At 44.4% G+C, this 12,421-nt stretch overlaps 2 protein-coding genes across 3 annotated transcripts in view; both read left to right on the top strand.

Annotated features, from left to right (window-relative positions):
• LOC127208376 (synaptosomal-associated protein 47-like) overlaps positions 1–12,421 on the top strand; it is a 104,999-nt gene that overhangs the window by 37,386 nt on the left and 55,192 nt on the right. The window lies entirely within an intron of this gene.
• On the top strand, positions 2,183–10,716 carry LOC127208373 (zinc finger protein 709-like). Of its 2 annotated transcripts, none has more exons than XM_051167806.1 (4): positions 2,183–2,345; positions 7,382–7,466; positions 7,761–7,821; positions 9,433–10,716. In XM_051167806.1, exons 1-4 carry the CDS (start codon positions 2,343–2,345, stop codon positions 10,631–10,633), a joined length of 1,350 nt encoding a protein of 449 aa, XP_051023763.1. In that variant the 5' UTR covers positions 2,183–2,342; the 3' UTR covers positions 10,634–10,716. The 2 variants fall into 2 exon arrangements, with proteins under 2 accessions (XP_051023763.1, XP_051023762.1); XM_051167805.1 differs by having other exon boundaries at positions 2,190–2,345; positions 7,340–7,466.

The following is a 12,421-nucleotide window of genomic DNA, read 5'->3' as shown; positions in this document are numbered from 1 at the left end:
ACTGCGGTCCAAAATCCTGTGTTCCTAGTCCCATGTACCATTAGCCCTGCCCTCCAAGAAGACAGCAGAAGAATCTGGCTCTCCTGGCTGTGGCATCATTCAACAACCCCTGGTCCCAAGGAAGGAGAGCTTCCTGGAGGCTGGAGCCAAAGAGGGAAGGAACAAATCAGCACAGCAGAAAAAGACAGGGTTGTTTGTGGGCAGGGCCTCAGTTTTTTCTGGGAGAGGGAAAGATGGCCGGGAAAGGGAATGTTACACGTGGTGTGTGCAGTTGAACGGGTGTGGGGGCGAGAAGTGACAATATAGTTGGCACTGTACCCTCATATCTAGAGGGAATGCCTTATAAGGGGCCAGTGGTTGCCTGAAGCCTCACACAGTATCTGGCTTGACTACTGTTCTTTTGTCTATGATTTTATAAGGTAAAGTCCAATGTCTTTAGATTGTGCTTGCCTAAAGTCAGGTATCAGACTGGGGAGACTGCAGCTCTTCATCCATTTCTGTCGGTGAGTACCCACCCAGGCATCTGGCCTGGTAGGTGGATTGACTGATTGCACTCTGGACCAGGGCTCCATCTCTCACCAAAAGCAGATGTTCATCTCTGGATCCCTGTCCCAGCTCGCAGCCTGAACAAATACAAGAATGACCACAGGTTCAGAAGAAAGAGGGGCGGCATCACCTTTCCCAGCTTTTCAGAGGAGAGGCTTCCAAAACAAGACTCTTTAGATTTGGAATCGTACCTCCTAAGAAGCTAATTCTTTCCTTATGTCTGGAGCTTGATAAAAACAAGCTCCTTTGAACACAGTCCCGTGGCGCTACATGTGTGACGGGAAACAGTTCCCAGAAAAAGTTCCCAGGGTCGTTTGTGGGCAGTGCCTGTTGTGAACTCACTGGTGCAGCTCTTGCTCATGACACCCAGACAGGGTTGAGTGGTTTGGGGGAGTGTGGTGGGAAGGAACAGAGAGAGGGTGACACCCTCAAATCCTGAGGGTGACAGTGAGGCCCTGAGGGGCAAGGGGCATTTGTGAAAGTGGGAAACAGGGTGTGCAGGGGAGGGGTGGATAGAGTCGAGGCTTTGGCTCCTAGAAACAGAGAAAACCTGGGTAGGGGTGGGGAGATAAGGGCCCCCTGGGAGGAGGTAATCAGAGGGAGTGTGGGGGTGATTAGAGGTGGGCAGGGCAGGGGTGAGGGGCAGGGCGGGGAGACCCAGGGTATAGGGCATCAAAGGGAAGGATGGTAGGAAGATGGGGCTCTGAGTATCAACAGAGACAAGGTAGGAAAAGCCCTATCTCAAAAAACCAAACGAATCAAACAAAAAAGCCCAAACGAAAAAAGATTATGGTGGTGGTTCTTTTCTTTCATTTCCTCCCTCCCTCCCTTTTTTCCTCCCTTTCCTTCCTTCCTCCCTCCCTTCCTCCTTCCCTCCTTCCCTTCCTCCCTTCCTTTAGTGGTGTTTTGAAGACTTGAGAGGTCTGAGAGATGCACTTGCCATGTGGCTGCCCAGGGAAGGAGGGGTTTACAACACCTGGAATGTATCTGGTACTGAGGAATTCAGAAATATTAAAATGCAGAGTAAATTTCAAAGAAATTAGCAACAAATAAGTAGATGCTGTCTTAATTAGGGTTTCATTTGTGAAGAGACATGACCAAGGCAGCTCTTATAAAGGAAAACATTTAACTGGGGCCGGCTTACACTTTCAGAGGTCTAGTCCATTATGGTCTTCTCAACCAAGGAAGATTATGATATCTAAAGTTTAAAAACAAGGGCTGTGGCTCAGTTGGCAGAGTCCTCACCTAGCATGTAGGAAGGTCTTAGCTGGATCCCTAGTGGTGCATAACCTGCAAAGTGGCACAAGTGTCCTGGCATTCAAAAGGTGGAGGAAGGCAGATCAGGGGTTCAAGGTTGGCCTGAACTGTATTTAAGGCAAGCTACATGAATCCCTGTCTCAAAGTATTCAAAATAAAAAATTTAAAATAATTGTCATATTAGGAATTTTCAGTTGTGAATAGCATGTATACATAAAACCCATGGATATGTCTTCTGCAGAATAAATGCAAGTGCTTCCTGGCAGGGCCATTGCTGAAGTGCAGACAAAACTTGTCCCTTAGGTCTCTCTCATTCAGTGATTGGATTACTTATCAAGGCTGTGGGGGCGTGATTTAGCGCCTGTCTATCATAGTGAAATTGTCCAATCGGGCTGCAGCTGGAGCTGCTTTACTCTCGCGGTGTTTGGTTCTTTTCAGTGTTCTGTTCCATTGCTTCAGTATACAGTTGTTTATGGTGGCTTCGCTGTAGTTAGTGTCCCTGTGAGGTGCTGACGACGCAGGACAACAGAAATTCGGAAATGGTGAGCGTTCTGGCCGATGCTGGCCACATCCAACCAAGACCAGGCACGGGGAAGGGCTCCGTAGCTGGCGTCTGCAGCCCGATCCCAATGCTGTCCCTCTGTCCTGTGTGGCCTGCGCGGCGGGTCCCCGCAGCGCCCCATCGGCCCCCGCGGTGTCCTGGCTAACCCACCTCAGACTTGGGGCGCTGGCTGGCTTCTCGTTGTGCATTCCCGCCGGTCAGCCCGGCTGAGCTTTCCTGAGGCATGCGAAGCGGGGTCTCACTCCAGTTTCTCTCGATCTGGGTGCTCCCAGGGTTCACAGTGAATCCCCCAAATTCCAGGCTTTTCTAGAGTCTTTAGGGCAAACTCCCAGCTACTCTGTGGCCACCCGACTCAGTGTGCCAGTTAGATGAGATGGGTAGTGGGGAAAAGCCGAGTGGAGATTTCGTCAATGTGGGCACAGTGGAAGAGGGACAGATAAAGAGTCCAGTGACACCTCCGACCATTGTTCATCTTCGGACAGACGTTTTAGGCTTAAAAAGAGAAAGGCCGGACCAGAAACAAGCTTAAACAGCAGCCTCCTGCAAAGAGGGCCCCCGCCCATCATTGTGTCAGCTCTTTAAGACCTGGAGGGGACTAGGTGGCTCACTAGGTAACTTCTGCTTCTGTGAAGGTCTGTTTTTCTGACTCCCGGGTGCCTGCGTGTCTGCGTTGTATACACACGTGGAGGTGTCCATGGAGGTCAGAAGAGGGTGTCGTATTCCCCGGAGCTAAAGGGATAGACAGTTATGAGCCACCCCAAAGTGGCTACTGGAAACTGAACTCCAGGTCTCTCCAAGAGCAGCAAATGCTCTTATCCAGCGAGCACCCCACCCCCACACAAAGCCGCTTCTCAGTGCCAGCTTCACTCCCAGGATTTTCAAATGCCAGTTTCTCGTCTGAAAGGTTTAAAAACTCAAAATTGTCAGTTTGTTTTCCTTGCTAAATAAGTAGAAATGGACACAATGTTTTTCATCTCCTCTGAGTATGGTCACAGGTTTCAGAACTGCCAGGTGCTGACAAGTTTCTTATAGCAGCATACGTTAATTTGTGGCTGCTGCTTAGACACCAGTGTGAGGTCTTGGGTGAATGCTCTCCGGGGAGCAGCAGGGTGGGGGAATCTGCTGGAACAGTCCCCTTCTCAAGAGTTAAATCCTAGGGCCATTAAGTGCCCCCAGCTTAGCTCCTAGGAATCTTGTTTAGTGAGATGCTGAGTGAGGGACTGAGGAGGAGGGCTTGTCTTTCACTCATTAGGGAGAAAACCAAAACTCCGCTACAGCACAGTGGGCCAGAAACCTGACAGGAAAAGTCATGAGCTGGAGTCCACAGCCTAGTGTCTCCTGAGGTGATGATTGTTGAGTCTTTCAGCAGCACTAGGGTGAGAGGATAGCTTTGTTTGACTTGATCCCGACAGGTCGGTGTTCTCTTCAGAACTGCCCCGTTCTATATTCATCACCTTGAAATGTTTGCTCATTTATTTGAACCTCAGCTTTTCATTAAGTATGAAATGTGCTCCGAGCTGAATAAAGTAAAATGTTCTTTTAAGACAGGGTTTCTGTGTAGCCCTGGCTGTCTTGGGACTCCTCTTGTAGATCAGGCTGGCCTCGAACTCAGAGATCAATCTGCCTCTGTGTCCCGAGTGCTAAGATTAAAGGCATGTGCCACCATTGCCTAGCAATGTAAAATATTCTTGAAGATAGAAATAGGTTTCAACAAAAAAGTAGAGTTTCATTTCCACTGATTGATTTTTTTTTTTTTTTTAATTCTGTGCTTCCCTGGAGCATATATAAAAAAATTTCTGAGATGTCATCTTTTCTTTTTACTGATTTCAAATAGGCCTAGACCCAAATGTTAAGAAAACCTTAGTTTTCCATTATTGCTATAGAAAATGAATACACTTCCACAAAGTATGATAGATGAACATGTGAATTAATGGATTAGCTTTGTTGTTGTTGAGACAGGGTCTTGCTATGTAGCGTTGGCAGACCTGGAATTCACTATGTAGACCAGGTTGGCCTCCAACTCAGAACCACCTATCTCTGCCTTGAGAATGCTGGGATTAGAGGTCCAGCTGAAACTAGAATTCCTGAAGACAAAAGTTCCTCTCCTTTACAGAGCAGTTTGTGAGATGTATGCTACTTCTGTTTTGTTTCCTGTTAGTTACAGCTCTGTCATCTGAAAAGGTCTGATACCCATCTCTTCATAAGAATACTAATCCTGCTGGGTGAGTGCTGTAATCCCAGCACTCTGGGAGGCAGAGGCAGGCAGAGCTCTGTGAGTTCAAGGCCAGCCTGGTCTAAAACCACGAGTCCAGGACAACCAAGGGTACACAGAAAAATCCTATCTCAAAAAACAAAAAAACTAGTCCCATAATAATAGATATAAATGGGTTGGATGGAGGAATGCTGGAGAGATGTCTCAGCAACAAAAAGCACTTGCAGCTCTTCCAAAGGATCTGAGTTTGATTACCAGCACCTACAATAGATATCTCACAACTGTGTGTACACACACACAGAGTCCTATCTAAAGAAGTGGCCCACTGGCTAGGATGGCTTGCTCATCTCACACAACCATATGCGGCTTCAGTCCCAGAAGGCCTTCTTCTGACCTTCAAGGGCATTAGGCTTATATAGGTGACATTGTACATGTGGGCGAAACACATGCATAAAATATTATCTTTAGACAAGATCTTACTATGTAGCCCTGGCTGGCTTGGCACTCTTTGTGTAAAACAGTGCTGGCCTCAAATTCAGAGATCCTCCTCCTCCTGCCTACCCAAGCGCTGGGATTAAAGATGTGTGTCACCACACCCAGCCCTAAAATTTTAGAAATAGTAATAATAGCAATATTGTTGTTGTTGTTGTTGTTGTTGTTGTTATAGAAACGAAATACTAACCGCAGGCCTGGGGGCAGCACAGCTAGTAGGTGGAGCCCTGGGTGGATTATCATCAGCACATGGAGTGGGTGCAGTGGCAGGTGCCTGCTGTCCCAGCAGGTGGCAGGATGAGGAAGGGGTTGAGCCTACACAGGACATGGGAGAACCTAGTCAGAGTCCCTAAACCCCGTGGGAGACTTTGACTCTCTGATCTCCACACACGTCTGCCTTCGTATAATGTACACACACACAGACAAAAGTAAATAGTAGACAAAGTTCAAGGTCATCCTTGTCCACACAGGGCTTTTGGGTCTGACCTGGGCTGTGTGAAATCCTGCACTCACAACAAAAAGAAGGAATCCTATTTGTGAACATTCACTCATGATCTCAGCTAATTCCATTTGGTTCTCAGAGATTCCACCCCTTAATCCTATGCCATTGGGATTTGGCATTTCAGCATGTGAATTGTGGGGGCAGTGCCTTTTGTATATGATATCACCTAACTTCTTTCTGTACAGCATGTTGCTATTTTAAAACACTTGTCTACTATTTCCTCTTTTAGGAAAAAGTAGCCTTTTCTTCTTCTTCTTCTTCTTCTTCTTCTATTTTTTTATTTTTCTTTTTTTTTTTTTTTTTTTTTTTTTTTTAAGTTTTAAAGGCCAGGAATATGTAGGCTTGATGGTAGAATGCATGTCTCTAGCATGTTATCTCTCCAGCCCCTCATTTGATTGACTGCAAATTCATTGTTGCTGCCTTAGTTTCTCTGAGTCCATACAGCGCTACCTTGCTCTTCATGAAGTTCCTGGAAGTGAATTTGATGCTTTAACCTTCCCCTATGTACTGCTTGTGCTATATTCCACAAAGTTCCATATGATAAACTTGTTTCTTTCTTTCTTTCTTTTTTTTCTAAGACAGGGTTTCTCTGTGTAGCCTTGGTTGGTCTGGACTCTCTTTGTAGACCAGGCTGGCCTTGAACTCATGAAGATCCTTTACCTCTGCCTCCTGAGTGCTGGGATTAAAAGCGTGCACCACCACACCCGGCCGAACTTAAGTTTCATTCCCTTGATTATTTAAGTTCCTTCAGATGACTGTCTTTGATCCACAAGTGGTTTTGCATGTTGTGATTTAATTTCCAGGTGTTTGGAGGTTTTCTAACTACATGTCTGTTCTGATTTGTCCGTCATGCTTACATGCTCTTGGAGTGTACTTTGCAGACTTGCTTATTGTGGTCACTCAGAACATGGTTGTTGATTGAAGTGTTCTGGGAATATCACTGAAGTCTTCTGGTTGCCGTTGCTGATAACACTATTAGCATTACTGCTTTTCTGGCTACTGGATCTGTCAGTTACTCATGAGGAGTATTTCTAACTGTAATTATGAATTTCTCCATTTTTCATTTCTAGAAGTTTTTTCCTATGTAATTTGACCTTCTGTTTTATGTTACACATATTAAAGACAGTTGATCATTTAAAAAGACCTACTTAGTGAGTAGTCACTTCCAACAACATGAACAACAGTTCAGGAGTAACGCCATCTGTAGAGCAGACAGTAGGATCTGGCTAGTGACATGGACTGGAGATGTAACGCCATCTGTAGAGCAGACAGTAGGATCTGGCTAGTGACATGGACTGGAGATGTAACGCCATCTGTAGAGCAGACAGTAGGATCTGGCTAGTGACATGGACTGGAGATGTAACGCCATCTGTAGAGCAGACAGTAGGATCTGGCTAGTGACATGGACTGGAGATGTAACGCCATCTGTAGAGCAGACAGTAGGATCTGGCTAGTGACATGGACTGGAGATGTACTCTGCAATGATCAATTACAGGTAACCAGGAAGGACATCTTACTCCCTGGATTTACTAGTGAGAAGGGTGTTTTTACTCTGCTCTTAGCTTTCCTGAGTGCCTCAGTTCAATTATTATTAATACACTGTATGTGATAACAAACTGAATACATAAGAAAGTAAACTTCAAGATGACCAAATCCTGGAACAAATATTTGGAAATCACTAAATCATGTGAACATCTACATGCAGAGTAGAGGTTCCTAGTGGTGTCAGTCTTTCCCAGCCGCCAATACACATTGTGGGATATTTTAGAACTCAGTGGCCTTTGACGATGTGGCTATAAACTTCACCCAGGAAGAGTGGGCTTTGCTGGATCCTTCCCAGAAGAATCTCTACATGGATGTGATGCAGGAAGTCTTTAGGAACCTGACTTCTATAGGTAAGAATGATAACATTTTATTTACTTAATTAAAACAAAACAAAACCACCCTGGGTTGTTTTGTTTGTTTCTTGTCAATTTGAAATGTGGAAAAGGACTACTTTTATGAGTATATGGGTAGGGCTGGGGATTTAGCTCAGTGGTAGAGGCCCCGGTTTCAGTCCTCAGCTCTGAGGGGCGGAAGTGACAAAATGAATGAATGGGTATGATTTTTAGTGTACAGTGAATCTCAAAGCTGCTATTAAGTTTTTGAAGTTCATAATTAATAGTGCTTTTCCTTAATCTGTATTTTAGAGAGCATGTGGGAAGACCAGAACACTGAGGATGAGGACAATAATCCTGAGACAAATCCAAGGTAATTTGTATTCATAAAAGGTATGATATGCCTTGAGGGAAGCCTAGCATGTCATGTGAACTTTGGCAAACAAACCAAACAGATAAGCACAACTTTAAACATTTGTTACTAATTTATTTGCTTTCTAATCTTTCTCTCTCTCTCGCCACAGTAATAGACTTCTGTGTTTTTAAGGGACCAGTAGTTAGTTGACTTCTACTAAGAAACTCTGAACGTCACTGTTTTGATAATAGATTTGGGGAAGCCATGTTTCACAGAGATCATTCCATTTACTTTCTAATAATTAAGACATGCTAATGCCAGGCGTGGCGGCACATGCCTTTAATACCAGTACTTGGGAGGCAGTGGCTGGTGGATCTTTTTGAGTTCTATGCTAGCCTGGTCTACAAAGTGAATCTAAGACAGCCAAGGCTACACAGAGAAACTCTGTCTCAAACATCCCCCCCTCCCCCCAAAAGAAGACATGCCAAGACACTTGGACTTTCTCTGATATTGGTGATAATGTAAGTCCAAGACATTAGAATAGAAAATCAGCAATAAACCAACTGTTGGCCTTCCTGATTGGGTAGGAAGGTGTCTAGCAAACCCATAACTCCAAGGCGGGAGGGAAGGTATCCCAGCTCTGAGGTAGGACAGTGTCCGGAGAGGAGCCCAGAAACCACACAGCTCTGAGAGGAGGTAGGAGGAAGCCTCCTCAATGGAGTTGTTGCAGCTCCCAGGGGGGCCTATTAACTCATGCCCTAAGGGGTTTACAGATGCTTGACCTCTAAACTAAACAAAACAACTTTCCTTTACTAAACTATGAACTTATAGTAAGGGGTCAGACTTTTAGTTCTGGTCCCTGGCTGGCAGTGCCAGACCACGTAAAGCTCCCTGCCTTGGAAGAATGGCTAGTGTATACTTTGTTGCCACAGAGATGGCGGGAGCTTACAGACTAGCTCCAGTTGAACACACCTCCCTCCCTCTGAATTCCCTGTCAGCAGCAGCCATAACTGAGGCCTCAAGTGCTGCTGCTTTCTCTGCCGTGTCAGCGTCTCAGTATCTCCGGGCTTCTGATCTCAGGTTCCAGGGCTGTGGAGATTTAGCCTCAGCTGCTGTGGAGCCCTGAGGTGTTGCTGCCCAGAGGTGTAGAGAGGCCAGCAGCTCAGCCTGAAGATCTGTGCACCCCTTTGAGGGACCACAGGCGGTTGCACCCAGGGGAGCTGAAGAGCTGAAGGGGGTGGGGTAACCAGGGAAAGATGTAGGGGGAGCCCAGAGGTGAAACGTGAAGCATCTCAGCCTGGAGGCTGGAGCTCCTCGGCCTGGACACTTCCCTGCAAAGTACACAAAGATTACAAAGTTTGCAAAGTAAACACAGGGAGTCTGGCAGGGAAGGCTTTCCCTGTGAACAGCTAACACTAACCATCCGTAACATGCTTGCCTTTTTGTACAGAAGCCATGAGGTAGATTCTGTAGACGTAAAGATTATCAAGTCAGTGGGGGCAAGCTTTCAGTGAGATTCCAGATCTTAACCTGAAAATAATAATAATAATAATAATAAGTTCTTAGTTGAGTAAAGCTATGTAAGTGTGACTTGCCTGGAAAAGTCTTCATCTGTTGTTCATTCCTTAGTAGGCACATCCTAACCAACTCTGGATACAACCTATACGAAAGTGAAGAATATTCTGAGAAGCCACAGAAACACTATGGGAACTCCTTCATTTCTCTTATGAGCATTCAAAGACACATGATAATGGAAACCGGAAGTAAACCTTATAAGTGTATGCTATGTGGGAAAGCCTTTCACTTCCCCAGTGAATTTAGAATACATTTAAGAACTCATACAGGAGAGAAACCTTATGAATGTAAAGAATGTGGGAAAGCTTTCAGTCATTCCAGCTCCTTTCGAAAACATGAGAGGACTCATACAGGAGAGAGGCCCTATGTGTGTAAACAGTGCGGGAAGGCCTTTAACTGCTCTGGTTCCATCCGAAAACATGAACGAACTCACACTGGAGAGAAGCCCTATGAGTGTAAACAGTGTGGAAAGGCCTTCAATTGTCCCAGTTATGTTCAAATTCATGAGAGAAGTCACACTGGGGAGAAGCCCTATGAGTGTAAACAGTGTGATAAAACATTCAGCTGTTCCAGTTCCCTTCGAAAACATGAGAGAACTCACACTGGGGAGAAGCCCTATGAGTGTAAACAGTGCGGGAAGGCCTTTAGCTGTTCCAGTTCATTTCGAAAACATGAACGAACTCACACTGGGGAGAAGCCCTATGAGTGTAAACAGTGTGGGAAGGCCTTCTTTTCTCTCACAAGTGTTCGAACACACATGATAAAGCACACTGGCAATGGGCCTTTTAAATGCAATGTGTGTGAGGAAGTGTTTGCTTTCTCCAGTGTGTTTAGAAGACATCAAACCTCGCATGCTGGAGAGAAACCCCATGAGTGTAAACAGTGCAGCAAATGGTTTAGTTCTCCCACTTCACTTCAAATACACGAAAGAACTCATAACGGGGAACAGCCCTACACATGTACACAATGTGGTAAAGCATTCCGTTGTCCCAGTTACATTCGAAAACATGAACGAACTCACACCGGGGAGAAATCCTATTCATGTAAACAGTGTGGGAAGTGGTTCAGTGCTTCCAGTTCCCTTCAAAAACATGAGCGAATCCACACTGGAGAAAAGCCCTATAAGTGTAAACAATGTGGTAGAGCGTTCCGTCGGCCCGCTTCCATTCGAAAACATGAAGAAACTCACAGTGGGGAGAAACCCTGTGACTACAGTGTGGGAAAGCCTTCACTTCAGGCTGATATTGATTGCTAGATAGTCTTATGAATCTAAGTTCTGGTAAATCCTTATTTTCTCTCACATATTTTTGAATAAAATTATGAAGCACACTGGAAGTGGACCTTGAACGTGAGGCATGTTAAAAAGCCTTTCACGGTGCCAGTATATTTAGAGCACATCAACTAACTCAGGCAGGAAAGAAACCATGTGAATGTAAACAATGTGGAAATCCTTCACTTCTTCCAGGGATCCTCAGCACTGTAAGCGAATTCATGTTGGAGAGTATCCTTACTAACGAAAGCATGGAGAATCATTATGATCGCCTTTGTAGGGCTGGAGAGATGGCTCAGAGCTTAAGAGCACGGACTGCTCTTTTGGAGGTCCTGAGTTCAATTCTCAGCAATCACATGGTAGCTCGCAACCATCTATAATATGATCTGATATCTTCTTCTGGCTTACAGGTGTACATGCAAATAGAGTGCTCATGTACATAAAATAAGTCTTAATAAGAATTGCCTTTGTACACATGAATGAGCTTGTACTGGAGAAATGTCCTTAAGTACAAATAAATATAGTAAATGTCACATTTTCCCATTTGCCTTCAAAGAAAGTAAATACTCCTGGGACAACAAATCATCTGAACGTGATTGTAAAGAATATGAAAAAGGTTTTCTTGATTCTTTTCATGGACACAGAAAGATTCACACTGGATGATAATTCTATGTATATGAGAAAAATGATAAAGGCCTCAGATACTGCAGTTCTCTTAGATTATATGAAAGAATACACACCAGGGAAAACACTGAATAGGAATGTGGGGAAAACATCTGATTTTCCACTTTTCTTCAAACACTTAAAAAGGACTGAGAGGGAAAAAATGCCTATATTTGTAAGTAATGTGGTTAGGCTTACAAATTTTACGGTTCTTTTTGAAAAGCATAGAACAACTCGAGAAAAATCTGAGTGTAAGAAATGTCAGAAAAGCCAGGCGTGGTGGTGCACGCCTTTAATCCCAGCACTCGGGAGGCAGAGGCTGGCGGATCTCTGTGAGTTCAAAGCCAGCCTGGTCTACAAAGTGAGTCCAGGACAGCCAAGGCTACACAGAGAAATCCTGTCTCAAAAAAACAAAAACCAACCAAACAACCAAACAAACAAAAAACAGAAAGAAATGTCAGAAGACCTTCAGGGTTTTTTTTTTCATTTTCATTTCAAAGACATGAAAGAACTCATTTAGAAAAAGACAGTTGGTTACACAGAAAGTCTACTGACTTCATTTCTCATTGAAAGGTACATGATAATGCACACTGGACATGGACATGCATTACATTGACTTTACAATGTGAAATACTGCTTTTCTGGGTTAAAGCATGGAATGTGTCTTTTATATTAGATACAGTTTTGTAGTATTTTGTTGAGACTTTTTACAACTGTATTCAGAGAGATTTGTGTATCTTGGTATAATATTATAACATAGCATTATTTAGTACATACAGTGTATGCACGTGTGTATGTGTATCTGTAGGATACAGCATAGTTTGTACATGAGCAGTATATATTATATAACTAGTTTATATGGTATGTAATTAAAATATATGTAACCACTATTTTACTACATGGTATACTACATTGGCTATGCTATAGAAGTCTTATCAATGTGTATGTAGAATAAAGTATTGCAGTTACCCAACCCACCCCTCACCTCCAGCTACTTCTTGCTTCAGGAGCATGCCTACCAGGGTCCCACTATTCAGCATCAACTGTTTTCACCAGGTGGAACCCAGAGATGATTTCCTTACCAACCCCAAGTCCCAAGATTTGGGACTG

Source organism: Acomys russatus, chromosome 25 (assembly GCF_903995435.1).
Source record: "Acomys russatus chromosome 25, mAcoRus1.1, whole genome shotgun sequence".
NCBI lineage: Eukaryota > Metazoa > Chordata > Mammalia > Rodentia > Muridae > Acomys > Acomys russatus.
This window is presented reverse-complemented; position numbering and strand designations above follow the sequence as displayed.